Below are 15,122 nucleotides of genomic sequence, written 5' to 3' on the forward strand. Positions count from 1 at the left end.
GGACTTGCCCTACAAAAGACGTCATCCAGAGTTCTCCAGATGCCTGTTTGAACCCATGTTACCGCTCTGGCTGGAGAAGAGCTCATTCTCCACCGTTCAAGCTCTCGGGGGCTTGACCCATCACGCGGACGAGTCGCGTCAGGCACAAAGTTACAGTTACAAAAGAGACCAACTGCTTGAAGTGAAGGAGAAACGGTGGGGGACGCGCTCAGAAATAACACAGTGAAAGCTCAGCATTAATTTACAATGATGCTTGGGGATGAAGGGGCCACTGCAATTAAGTGGGCCATTAAATGGTCAACTGTCAACATGTGGACACTTAAGGGAGAGAAAAAAAAATTTCTTCCACACTTCAACCTTGCACCTGAGCATTTCAACAACATTACAGCCTTATTGTTGGCATGGGACCATCGCGATCCCCCCGTCGGAACAGACATCTGTTAGGTTTTAAATGGATTACTCTCTATAATGAGCATGATTACTGCTTAATTGCTAAATCTATACCCTGTTAACTTTAAAGGCACATAAACTGCTCTTAATATCTATGAAAACATATCTGTTTCATAAATGCTAAGAACTTTCGGGGCTTTTGTTTTTCTTTCCCAATGCAATCAGATTCTGCTGCCAGAAATTCTGGACAAAAACACTGCGATCGCTAAAGAGAACAAAAATGGACCAAAACAAGTAGAAAATACTGAGACAAAAAAAGAAAAGAGAGGAAAAAAAAAAAAAAAGACAAGTTCAGATAACTAGATTAACAGCAGTAGTAGAGTTGTCTACTTTTTATAGAGTCCGTCAAGCTTTACATGGCTATAAAATCCTTTCCCTCCCCGCCCCCATTTAGGAGACATTAACAGCAAGTTACTGCAGGCTTTACATTAATGTATATCCAACCTGTGCTCTCCTGGGTACTGTATGCTCACTTTATGCTAAAATATGTGGCCAATTGCAGGCTTACAGTGAGGATGTGATCCGCCTGCTGAATGGGACTTTTTCCCGTAATTCATCCACCTCCGTACTTCAATATATCCTCATTCAAGGGACCGTCTGATCTCAAGAGATTAAATTTTTTTTTTAAAATAATATATATATAAAGAAAATGATGGCAAAACAACCCAGATAACTATTCAAAATAAGATTTTTTTCTCTTTGTCTAGTTAGTGGTTTAAATGTAATGACTTACTTTGTTAAAGTAAAAGATTGAAAAAAGGATACAACATGCTGTTGATATGATAAATAAAACTGACAAATATTATAAAGCTGTATTAATTTGATCTGTTTGAAATGATTGTTGGAGTAAACACAAAAAAAACAAAACAAAAAAACAACAACCTCCAGCTATGATGAAAGGAGGGGAAGTCCTGAGTGCCAGACGTATTTCTTTAATGTATTGCTAAGATGTCAAATAGAATATTTAAGTTCATTAATCACAGTCCTCCTTTGAAACGTATTACACCAAACAAAGAACAAGAAAAGTCATTTGGAAGGGGGTCTGTAACGCCGAGGCACATCTTTACGTTGACCTTTATGAGAGGAAGAAGAAAATAAAAACCCTCCCTCTCGGATATAATTTAGAACACGGGGAAACAGACGGTTGGGTGACAGAAGAGTGGTTTGGGAATCATTCACTCTCAACCTAATTACCCTTCCTTACAACGTAAGACAGAGCATTAATATGCACTGGCACCCAAAATAGTAAAGCAGCAGATTAAATTAAAAACAATTAGGGACTTTCACTTTGTCACTGAGCTGGTATGGCTGTCTGGTCAGTGCTTCAGGCTCTATTAAGCTGGGATATCCACTGGTTGTGAGAATGAAAAATTCAAGTTTGAGTGTTGAACTGCCTTACCTCTTCATGCATTCACCGTGCATCAGTGTCTTAACCATAATGGTGGGGGGGGAAAAAAATGCAGCAAAAAAGCCTTGAAATCCCCGGCATTCTAATTAATAGGAGGTGGGGGAAATTCAAGCTATCAATTATATTCAGAATCTTCCTATTTACAAATAATTAATTATAAACAATAGCTGTAATTTGGGTAATGAAAGCCACCTGGCTAATGGCATTGGTATCATATGCTGTGACAGTACTTAGCATTTGGTGGATCTGCATGCAGAGAGTGTTGTATGGCGCGACTCTTCGGGGCATGGAGCGAGCTAATTGAGGCGGAGCACATATTTTTACTAATGGAGCTAAAACAATTTTCAGAAGGGAATGGTATGGATGAAATAATTCACTTGTACAGATTGCGAGGAAACCTGGCTCCATTTAAAAATCACACATCTATGCTACTGGCAATCGTATTCAACGACTCTTAGCAAACTTTCGATACCAACGCGCCAGCGACAAGACTTCAATTTACTTTCTTGTGGATCAATATTTTATAAACAGCCGAATGGCAGCTAAAAACGCTGGATATGCAAATGCTGTTAATTACACATGCTGATAGGCAAAATGCTAACATCTGTTTCACAGCTAAGCCTAACGTCATCAGCAGCAAAACAAATGTGTGCGGGGTAAAAAAACAAAAAAAAACCTTAATGCATTAATGCAAAAATGTGATGTATTTTGACAACGGATAGAAACAAACAGAAATCTCAGTGTGTCGTGGAGCTTCAAACAAATACTTGCTCAATGAGCACACGTGTTTACAGTTTAAATTAGTTTTTGGTCTTTGCAATACAACTAGAAAAGCCTTTTTCCCCCATAAGAAAATCACCACAAAAGAATTTTTGTCATAGATAAGAGACTTGTAGAAATGCATTCTTTATTTTTGATGTGTGTTGTTCATTCAATCTACAAGATTACTTGTTTGTTCCAAGAAATTAAGTAAGTTTTAACACAAGCTCAACTCAGGGTACATTCCACTGCATTTCCTGATCGTGACCCCCACCTCTCGCACGCCATCTTTCTGCTGAAGACCGTACAAACGCAGAAGCCCGTAGGGAACCACGGACAGAAATGGCTTTAGCAGAGGCACAACAGGACATCTCACGGTCTTCTATTGTCTTAATAGACGAAAAAATATGACCCCTACCAAGCTCCCTTTGCTTTATTACAATCTTTAAAATTTCTGTCGGCTGAGGTGCCCTGAGATGTCAGAGCTCTTATATAATGGTGCTACAAAGAGCGAGAAAGTCCCCACAATCACCACTCTAATTGTGATTCCTCCTGAAAGCCGGGGATCTTCCTGACTCTGTCTGTGGCAAAACATGTTATAACTATTATGGTGTGCTGCCATTGTTATCGTGTAATTACTGTCACCGCGGCTTCTGCGAGCTCTCACGGAAAACTGAAAATGAGGTCCGCGCTATTCGTCAAGTGGCGAGTGTCCACTGGTCTGGCAAAAAGAAACACATTACACTGACCAATTGCCTACTCCCCCAAGCGTGGCTGGAAAACTTGTACCATTCTGGGCAATTTGTTTCATTCTTCTCTTGCAATTGATCCCAGTATGCAAAGAGATCCCCAGGCAAGAGAGTCTACCGGAGATGTCCAGCTAAACTGTGGCACTGTGTACTGTAGTTTTCCTTCCTCAGAGTATATGGCTCTGGGACTGAAGAGATGACACTGTGGTGCTAAGACCGAGAGCATCACCTACACTTTAGTCACTCTTGGTTTAGATTCATCCATCAGAAGTTTAGAAAGACACAAATTAACAGCTTATTTCTAACCTAATAAGCAGTTTATAACTTTTAGAACAGCATCCTATATAATTGCTATAAGCTATACCTAATTTGAGCAATGGGCTGCTTACCGCAGTGTTTTTTTGGCCCAAATGAGCCAAAAAGGCTTTACAATCTATACAGGGTGCTTGGACAACATCCCTACGATATGAGGAGGAAGTAGTCATTCCTGTGCTTCCTAATCAAGTAATTGATTGCATCTATTATTCATGAACTCCTTAGCCTGACATGAAGTTGTAAACTCAGCACAGCTTCTCCTCTTTCTGCATCTCCCCTCTCTGCTTACACTTCATTCATCCCTTCACCCTTCCAATGCTCATCTAACCACATAAAGCTGTGGAATTACTTTGCCAGCCTCTCAGCCTTCAAGGGTTGTACCCCTAAAGCCCCAACTGCCAGTTTGTGTTTTGTTCAATATGGGCAGCCAGAAGTGTGAGGCCGTGCACTGGAAGCCCCCACAGGCTCTGCACTTGATCAGTCTCTGGGTAATGTCATTGCCACTTCCAGCCTACCAAATAGCTGCAGAATTCTACCTTCACGAGAGCTACAATGGAACAGCTCAATTAATTCTCGAGACGAGAGAGGAAATTAAGACGAAGTGAGGAAATAATCTGTGACTTTATGTTCTTTTTAAATCGTCTATTTCGGGGTAGGCCTTATGCTTTAAATTAAATCCACCTTGAAGATCCTGCTCATATAAATTGCATTATCCTAGAGGTTTATTAGTAAATAAAGAAGCAAATAAAGAATAGTCTGTCCTGTCTTAAGTTGGGCTAAAACATAAGACCCGAGGGCTAAAACCAGCCAATCTGGACCATCAAATCACCAAGCAAAATGTAAGAAATTCAAAGAAAACATTGATTTAAAAAAAACATTTCTTAAAAGTAGAAAACACAATGAAACACTGAGAATTAAGTTTTTTTGGGGGGAGACATTTCACTGTATTTAGCACCAGAAGATTTCAATAGAATTGGCTTCATATTGAGATTGTAGTCATTTTTGATAGAAATTGTTGAAAATAATTTCCATCGCATATATTCTGCACCACTAGAAAAAATTATTTCGAGTGTGAATTTAAAAGTTATCATGGCACTATTTTTATCGGTCCGGTAGCCCATGAACTAACATGTGCTTTGACAAACCCGAGCTGAAAGTCAAACTAAAAGTATAAAGAGTTAACCAGTTTAATGTATCCTGTCGAATACCGAAGTTTAACCAAGTTGTATTCAAAGAGGCAAAACACTACACCCACGATAAATAATCAATGAGAAAGTCCCCCAGCTTTATCCTGAGCTGAGTTATTACCATAAAAAACAAAGTGTCTGAAGCCAAAGAATCACCATATCAATGGCACATGCCACAACAAGCGTGGCCCGCACTTCTCTTCTAAAGATCATGCTAGATAAACCCCAAATAACAGAGAAATTAACAAATGCTTGACATTTGCTCAACATCCATTATTCTGACACTTCTTCAGAATTTCAAAAGGCTGAATGCATGCTTAATCAACATTCATATTCCCAAAGCGAGCTCCAGCACCATATTGCAGCCCGCCTCAGTGCTGATGAAAACGGCACATTAGGGCCCGATTCGAAAAACGTTCAGGGACTCCTCACCAGGGAGTTGTGTGTGTGTGTGTGTGTGTGTGTGTGTGTGTGTGTGTGTGTGTGTGTGTGTGTGTGTATATGAAAGGAAAGACAGGCACTGGTTGTGTTTTGCAGGGAAGGATGCTTCACACTTTACTGTTTAAGCATTTTCCAAAAACAGCGGCATCTGCCCCCCCCCCCCCCCCCCCTCAACCTCCTACTTTGATGACTGTGAAAGCCATATGAGGAGTGAGCTGGATGGCATTTTAAAAAGGGAGGGGGGGGCAATCATTACATCCAAATTCATTCATAATGTGGCACAGAAGGACACAGAGGACTCGCACATTCCCTCCCTCTTTATCTTGCCCTCCTTGCACCAACTCTCTCTGGGGACAAATGGTAGAAGGACTGGGGTCCCCTCTAAACCCAGGGGAAGCCAGGCAAGGCCTCGGAGAGCAGGCCATCATTTCCAATTCTAATATGTGGCAAGAGAAGGACCTGATGGGACTGATGTCACATTTCCCCCCTGCACTGGCCTGCCATGAGTCCTCCCCAAAAGCCCCCCCCCCCTGCTGCCTAGCCACAGTCCGGATACTAGACAGGACACCACGGCTGGCTAAGAGGAGGGCAAGGAAGATAGGGCAAGAATGGGGGTTGATATTTGCATGTCCCTCTATTGTGAGCGGGGGTAAAAAGTGACAGCACCGTGTCCAATTCTTTTCCCCCCAGAGCAGCTCGGGCCCGGCAAGAGAGGCCAGGCTGACAGATGACTCCCAACATCTGTGTTATGCAGCCGTTACAGATGAGGGACTCCACATCGCAATCGCTCCCTCTTTCTGTCTGTCCACAGGACCCTCCCTCTCTCCTCCCACTAACCCTTTTCATGGCACGGCCAAAAGACTGACAGACCGTCCGTGGAAATTACCTTGAAATGGTGTATAGCAATCATTTAGTCTAAAGTTTAAATTTTCTTCTCTTTTGAGACCTCAATCAAAAGCAAAGACTGTGAAATTCTTTAAACTTAACACAGTATTCATAGACGTGACGACAAGGGTTCAATGGTTATTTGTATTCATCCTCTTTTTTTCTTTTTTACTTCTACCAATGTAATTCCCTATATATAAAATTGCAAGTGCACTGAAAGAACATTGGCAACACCATATTTCTAGTGTTGCTTCTTTTAATAATAATTTGAAAAAAATATTGGGCAGGGAAAAATACATGTTTTATACGTCATTATATGACAGGAAGTAAGACACATTAATACAGCCCAACTTTTTTTTCTTTACACAAATTAAGAAGCACACAGATCTGTATCACCAAAGCAAAATTTTATATATGAAATTTTCTTACAAGAGTCTCAGAATATGCAATCTTTTTTTTTCCCCCCTAAAATAAATTTCATTATAAATTTATCACTTAATAAAATTATTTCAGTGTTTTAATACAGCGTAGCTTTGCGGACAGATGAATCAACCTCAGCATTGCCTGTAGTGACCAAAAAAACAACATTTTACAATTCAAAATTAAGTGACATCCAAATATCGGTCCTTCCTTCGTCCCTGAATGTTATAAAAAAAAAAAATCATTATTTAGTCCATCTCTTCAGTGCAGGCCTGTCCACAACAAGCCTCATACCCCCCACCCCCCCGCCCCAACCCTGCCAGCTCCAGCCTGGCCAATATTTACGCAGTGGCAGGGCTCCCACACGGTCCGAGGGGACAGGAGGGATGTGGGGCGGGGGTGGCTGACTGCTGTGCCTGAGCGCATGCTAAGAGATGATGGATGGCCTAGTCGATATGTTATGTCTTAAGAGCCTGATTTCCTGCCAGTCCAATCACTAACCCTCCAGAGCCCAGCTCAGCTGATTGGACAACCAGAATAATTTCGCAGGCTGTGAAAACACTGCTGCCGTGCCTGTCTGTCAGGCCCAGTGACGAGACTCAGGGATTTTAAAGAGCAAGGGCCTCCCCGAGATTGGTTATGGTGAACGAAATAATAACAATAACCAGCAAGACTAAACAAAAGAGCAAGCACCTCAGGGAGAGAGATATGGTGCAGAATCATTGGAATGAAAATGCTCCAATGTTTTTCTTTAATTATTGCACACACCAGTACTGCATTTTTCTTTCTTTTTTTGTAAAAAGAGAAGGTATTTGAACTGTCTTTAATAAACAGTTCCAATACCAAAACCAAAAGGAAAAAGTAAACTCAGAATAAACATGAAAAGAACCTCCTAGTGTTGCTGCATAAACATTAAGGATATAGGATGCTTTTTTTTTTTTTTAAGCATGACTTATTCTGTAAAATGCTGACAATAAGAACAAAGGCAAGCTGAAGCTCCACTCTGTCCCCCTTGGGGACCTGATACCTCCTTCTAGATTGGTGATTAGGCCACAATGGAAGTAGGAAGCACCAAATACATGCGACTTTGTAAGTGACCTCGGCGGGATCAGCCATGGTGTCCTGTTGGCCTTGGGGGATTACACATGTTACATTCAATAAAGTGAGGGCCTTCAGTGTCAAGGAGAAAGGCAAACACAACCATTAACCTCTCTCTTCGATTTCTGAATGTGCAGGTGCTGCATGGCAAAACATTGGCTACTGTTGTGGTGGAAGCCAATATGGAAACCAGTGTGAAATTAGTGATCATCGTAGTTCAATTGCATTTATTAATAAATGTTACATCGCACGGGGCACAAAGCGCAGAAAATAAATTAAGGTAAATCACAACGCACTGAATCTTTTACAAACTTCAATTGGTTCACAATGTGGTTCATCACAATATTATAATTATATAATATTCATCATAATTACCCACAACCCCTGTGCCTCGCTCACCTCGTTATCACAATACCTGCCTGCACGCTCACTTTTTGCTTCATTCACCCCCCTGTCCCATCTATCTACATCATTAACACAGGGAATAGGTAGGAAATTCAACCAATTTTCTGCCAAACTCTAGATTTCAGGCACTTTCTTTCTCCTGACTTCAACAACTTCACACAAAAAAAACAACTAACGCTTGAGTCAATGTAATGTAATTTTCATCTGTTCAGATTAAGTTCATTTTAATTATGTTATCTGAACGTGTATTAGAATGAACCATTTAACAAAGAGAAACTCAAAATACTTATGTTAATCAAACATATTTCTCATACGTACACTAAACAACTGCCTTAGCTCAGGCTTTCTCTCACTCCATGGATGTTTTTAGTCATCATCATCATCAAATTCTATCATGGAAATAATTACTTTCCAAGAAACTAAAACTGAGGCGTCACAGTCATTTCAGTTCAAGTGCACCAGACCAAAAAGGTGTAATCTAAACATATAAAACGCTAATAAACGTCTTTAGCACAGAGAAGTACAAATAAATTCTGAAAATGTCCAAATTGAATAAACTTTTGATTTAAGAAAAAATACAAAAGGCAATAAGTCAAAAATGTCCACTCTTGAAACTGCCATCTGATATCTTCTGTGACTCAGTGTTTCCCTCCAAGATATTGCTTGCAAAAGATTGTCATCACCTCTTAGGCCACACGATGTCTGCATCCTTCAGCATGCATCTTTTAACAAACACACACTCACAGTATGGATTTGTTGCTGATGTAATTCTGATCGCAATAATGTTGAAATCCTTCACTGCAATAAGCCAATCAGTTCTACTTCAGTTTTATTTACTTTACCTTTATTAAACCAGGTAGAACATCTTGTTTACAAAAGTGACCTGGCAAAAGGCAAAAACCCTTTTAAGGAGAGGAGAGGAGGACAGGGCTAAAAGGAAATGCAAAGTTACGATTATCAGCAGATTATGTATAGTTTATATATGTAGTAAACATAATGATGAACATGGTGTGCATTATGGCAGACTGAAACCAAAGAAGATCACTTCAATGCACCTCAACACCGGTGTTTCCAGTACTGAACGCTGCATTTTAACAATGTGTACTGACACTAACATGTCCTTGGTCACCTTAACAACCTGGGAATTGCAGCTGTTCTTACATTGTACCGACCATCAATATAAATAGTTGATGCAGCTGTACGATGTGCAATACTATATCTTAGTCTTAGTTTATTATATTTATACTTAGCTGAGGTTAGTTTTTTTCAATTTGATCCTATTGGTCTTTTGTTTTATCTCTATTTATTTTGCTCTACACTGTGACCTGGGAAACCGGGTTTCCTTCTCATCATGTGGTTTGAATGACAATCAAAGCAGCCTGAGTGTTTCCCAGCAGCTGTCATCTGTGTTGTTGCATGTCTGCTGACCCCAGTCCCCTATGTAGATTTCAAACTATGACACATAACAGAAGGGTAACTATTAAGCACCATGATTAGAAAGATAAATAAATGAATAGATGTTGTTCCGTGTGCAGCCACTTACTTTGGGAATCTGTCCTTCAACATTCTCATACACTGACGTGTAGGTCTCAGATGTTCAGTCCATCTCGATATCTCTTTATAATCAGCACGGGACAGCCTCATGTTTGAGCCTTTTCTGTGTAAATACGGGCAGAGAGATGAATTAATGCACGACCTGGCCTCTGGAAATGTGTATTTAACGATGTCAACAAGGGGGCAGCTGACAGAAAGCAGCTCCACTCACCAACATTAGCACCGCGACCTGCTAAACACGGCGCATTTAAACGCAAATACCGAAATAAAACACTTCGAGGAGTCACTGCATGTATTTATTTCTGCAATCGGCTGCTAGGAAATCATCTTAGGACAATTAAAAACGTGCAATACGCATTGTTTACCTCAGATTGCTCTGTCAGTTTCCGATAGCCGCTTCCCGCTAGGAAGTCAAAGATGACACTTCTGTGTGAGCAGCGCGCTGAATGGTCGATTTCCACCCAGAGCTGAGTATGTAGACAGCTGATTGGTTGCTTAGTAGAAGGGAGGCGGGACAAGCTGAACACGTTGCTCCAATAAATCCATGGACGCTTGTCTGCTGTGGGCGACGAAAGCAGAAAGCAGGTACTATTAATCACAAAACGAGGTAAACGCAAACACTTGTGTTAGTAGAAGGGAATGAAAGAAATCAGGGTTAGTTATTCCAGCTTTTTGCAAACATATGAGGGATTGAAAAGTGTCTAAATCAACATTTCTGACCATATTTGTTGCACCATTTGGAAGTGACAGACTGACGAAAGTAGAACAATTTGTTGTGGAAATATTTGAACCCTTCTCGTGTAATCCATGTCGGATTTGGTGCTGAAGCTGTCCAAAGATTTAGAAAGACATTTCAAGCGAATTCTATATCCATATCTACAAGTATTAAAGAAGTGCCTTGCCACTTTTATTCATATTTTTGAATTTAGCAATCAGTGGAAAAATTCAAGTGCTGAAAGAATTGTAAGTGTTTTGAGCAATGTCTCAGCAGGAACACCTTCAGCAACAGACTCATACCACTAAAGTGCACAACAGTCACAGATCTTTCATCCTTGTTGCCATAAGACTCTGTAACTCTCTTCCTGCAAATAGTGTTTGATGTGTTTTCTGTTGATTTCATACTTTCTGTTCCTTTATAAATCACCATTAAGCCTGTACATATTAATATTTAATATTACTACTTATTTAATGTTTATGCTACGTATTAGTTATATTCCTATCATTTAATTTTTAATAGTTTTTACTATTTGTTATGTGTGCTCTATTCCGTCTGGGGCAACCTTTTGAAAAAATGCTTCTGGGATTAATTAAGTATGTCCATCCTATTCTATTCTATTCTATTCTATTCTATTCTATTCTATTCTATCATCCTTTTTCCTTTTACTAATCTTCCAAAAATGTGGTGGCACAGACAAACTAACCAAAATCTTTTATCCAAAACAAGATTTATAGATCCCTTCAAATTCAACAATATTAATCAAATTCAGTATTAAATTGAAAGCGTAAAACAAAATGTATTGTATGGTTCATGCATAATGGGCACAGATTGTTCAGTAAATGGTTTGCATCTAAACATTTAGATTTAATTTTCAATTATCCCACCTCTATAAATACCACGTTTTATGAAGTGATTGCTGATCCTCAGCCTCTCCTTAATTATTTTTGAAAACCTACAGGAGAAGTTTTAGATTGTTCCCACTTGTGGGGCTCCTAAATTATACATTGAACTTGTGAGGTATAGAGCTGTAACTTCCCGATGGTTAAAACTTGTATTGATACACGAGAATACAACAACAGAAAACACTCATAATTTTTCACACATCCAAGACTGATGTTAAATTTATTGAAGAGGCATCTGCTCCCCCACAGCTGTGACATTAATAACTCCAAGCTGCTTAACTTTCAATAGAAATAACTATTATTGTGGTATTTATTTACCTCTGAATCATCCAGTTTCCTTTGGCTGGAGTGAAATAGGACTAATTTGTTAAGACCCAATTTGTCAAACACATCCCGTGAGATCAATATAATTTTACTATGACATTATTGTATAATTAGTCTCTGAACGGTGCTAAACCTCATTCCATAATAGATTCTTTCTTCGACATTTGAGACATACAAAAGTAAGTGCTTTTTTCTATAGTCTTTCTTTTTCATTATTAAAAAAAAAGAAATCTGTAAATCATCCCAAAACTGCTATAATTGCATTTTTGTTCACAAACCTTTATGATTAATACAAATAACTGTATGGCAGAATCAAACATTCTTTTGGTTTCTTTCATTGTGAGTGAACAATGCATCGGTGAGCAGAAAGGCTCTATCTGACCTGTACTGCGTCAGAAAATAGAGCTCATTGTTGTTGGGCAGTGTAGTATGATGTCTGAGATGAGCTGAGGTCTCGGGCTGTGTGTTCACCAGCGTAGTCCATGGGTCTGAAAGGACTCAGTGCTCTGTGGTTGCTACAAAAGGGAGCTGTGTAGTGGGATTGGTATGGCCAGATAAGATCAGGGCCTCTGAGGAAGTCTAGTCTGATTGCTACAAAGGGCTGAGGTCAGGGGCAGGAGGAGCAGTTTACTCATCTAGGTATCAGAGGATCAGGGGTTTTGGTGGGGAGCCGCGTGTGTAATAGGTATAAAAGGATCAGTGTAATGTGATGGTATAAAAAGATAAAAATCAGAGAAGGGGTTGGAAGGCTGCGTACTGTAATGACTCCAAAGCGAGGGGATCAGAGGCTTGGCTTTGTGTGGTTGTCTGCTCATGGGCGCAGATGTACCTCTGCGTGTGTGCGCATTGAATAAGTTTGTGTCCACGTGCATCTTTGATGGCTACGAGAGCCTCGGTGGGATGTGATGAGAACTGAAGGGGAGCGAAAAACGATGGAGGGGATGCAGGGGGAACTATGAGTGCTTTGGAGACTGTGTGTAAACAGGGCAGTGGTACACCCAGTGCCGTTAACCAGCTGTGAAGCCTGCTCACAGTAGGAGATGAATTTACAAAGGATGTCTCCCTCTGATATCCGGGAGATGCTGCACTGATCTCTGCTCCACTGCTCTCGGCACACCATTGTATTGCTAAGCACTGTGCCACTAATGGCACTTATATACCTTAATGCCTGGAAAACATTTGCATTTTGCTTGCAGCAGTGGGAAAGTGTGTGGCTCTGGAAGGGAAAAAAAAATGTGTGTGCTTGTGTGTGTGTGTGTGTGTGTGTGTGTGTGTGTGTGTGTGTGTGTGTGTGTGCCTGAGAAATAGTTTTTTATTAAGGAAAAAAAATATTAATCATTATTTCACAAATGTAAGATTTGTAAAGAGCTGTGCCATTTTCTTTACTCAACACCCAGTTTTAGAAAATTGTAAGCACACCCCATGTCTTACACACTACCCCCCCCCCCCCCCTTTAACATATCCATTGATATTACTCACCATATAAAGAGATCATTTTGTTACACCAAATTGTCAGCATTAGTGTCGTTATTGTTCTCTTTTCTCCCACATTTGTGAGGTGCGTGACTTCACTCTTTGGCATCACAAAATTACTTTCCAATCTTCAGGGAGTCTGAGATCTCAGCTCTAAAAAAAAAAATCACATTTTAAACATGAGGCAAACCATAACCAGGAAATGCCTGTAGTATTAGCAAGGTATCGGATTCATACATCCCCCCTGTACAGCATGACTGCCCCTGAAAATCCCACATCCATATTTCACATCACAGAAGACAAGACACGTGTGTTTCTCCCCAGCTTTCAAAGCTGTTTCTTCCATTTATTTTATTATCCTTTAATGAATTTAATTAGAGGACATGTAATTAAATGCAATTGTGCTCACCCCCTTTTCCACACATACACACACATGCGTGTGAAAAAAACCCCCCAAAAAAACACACGTGCACATTAGGCTGTAAATTGCTCAAAACAACATGTGCAATGTGAGCAAATTTACCGGATTAATAGGGGATTGATAATATTTTGGGATTGTATTTCACTCTAAACGGCTGCATGCGGAAACAAAGGCTGCAGCCCAAGCTCATTAATCATAGTCAACGGGTTGCCCGGGTGCAATTTGCATGACCGAGGTGGCTGCACATGCTGCCGTTCAGGCCTAGGTTGCTGGATCTGCCTCGATTTGGCCAGGCTGTTAACGCTGCGTCAATCAAGGATAACCCAATAACGGTATGACAGAAGAAGAGGGGGAAAAAACATTTTCTTCTCATTACCCAGCACTCCGTCCCCGCCCTCCCTCTCCCTGTCTGCCCAAAATCTTATTTTAGTCAAGACTAATTATACTGGTCTGATGAAAACTGAAGTCATTCTGTTTAATTTATCACTGTAACTATATATTCAGGACTATTTAAAAAAGAATGATATACCTTCCAAAAAATTTACTATTTTAAGTATTTCTCTTCCTGGCACATTAATGGACTTTTCAAGTATACTAATACGCTAAATGCAGTAGTATTTGATTTGAATGGTATATGTATTTCTTTTTGTGTCAGACAGATCCCTATAGCCCTTTATCTTATTTTAGCAAAAGTTACTTTTATCTATCAGGGAAACTTTTGCGGTGCGTCTGTATTTTTGTCAGTCACAGTTTGGAGCCTCACTAAGCCATTTTAACTGGAGATAATTGGGTTGAGGCGTGATGCAGTGAACTTCAAAATGAAGCACAATTTCACAAAGCTGTAATCTCTCCACTGGCTCCATACACTGAATTCTAATTATCTCATCATGAACTTTAAAGAAAAAAAAGAGAGAAAAAAAAAGAAAGAGACCATTTTTAATTTAAAATAAAAATAAATGTGTGTGTACATGCATGTGTGTGTTTATGAGCCTGAGAGTTGAGTGGATATGTGCATGCATGTGGGGCTGTTTTGTTCCGTGTGTGTCAGACACACACACACACACACACACACACACACACACACACACACACACACACACACACACACACACACACACACACACACACACACACACACACACACACACACACCCACCATCACCACACACAGACATGTGAATGCGGCTTGTGTCTGGTCTGGCCCCTCTACCTAGCTCTGCCGCAGAGCCTCACGCTGTGCTCCCCCCACCACCATCCCCTAATATCCTGGAGGCATTTTTCTCATTATCAAATATTGTTTGATGTCTTTGTTTCTTGATGATTAACCATGGTCACCAAACACTGGTCTGGATTGTTTAAAATTTAATTTTGGGGCTCTGAAGTACCTGCAGAGTGGCTGACTGGTGGGGACACGCGTATTTTATGTTTGCTATTTTTCACGCTGAAATGCAAGAGGACACACATTGAAAAACACTATAAATCCTGGAGGAGAATCATTAGTGGAATACTAGTGCTTTTTATGACCATTGTTATTCAATGCTGTATTGAGATGCAATAAATTATTCTGTTTATTATGGGTTTATGGATTCAGTCCAATTTTCAGAATAATTATG

General features: G+C 40.1%; 1 protein-coding gene across 4 annotated transcripts in view; it reads right to left on the reverse strand.

The window, feature by feature from the left end:
• The window catches only part of cdin1 (CDAN1 interacting nuclease 1), a 55,432-nt gene extending 45,325 nt beyond the window's left edge, over window positions 1-10,107 (reverse strand). The window contains exons 1-2 of one of the 4 annotated variants that reach the window (XM_080479371.1): window positions 10,037-10,107; window positions 9,661-9,774 (exon numbers count right to left, since the gene is read on the reverse strand). In XM_080479371.1, coding sequence (XP_080335497.1) covers window positions 9,661-9,761 — 101 coding nt within the window. In that variant the 5' untranslated portion in view covers window positions 9,762-9,774; window positions 10,037-10,107. Of the gene's footprint in view, window positions 1-9,660; window positions 9,775-9,882 lie in introns of all 4 variants that reach the window. The other 3 variants (XM_080479369.1, XM_080479372.1, XM_080479370.1) reach the window with 3 other exon arrangements.
• Window positions 10,108-15,122: the final 5,015 nt, after the last annotated feature.

This window comes from Lipophrys pholis (genome assembly GCF_963383615.2).
Source record: "Lipophrys pholis genome assembly, chromosome: 14".
Lineage (NCBI taxonomy): Eukaryota > Metazoa > Chordata > Actinopteri > Blenniiformes > Blenniidae > Lipophrys > Lipophrys pholis.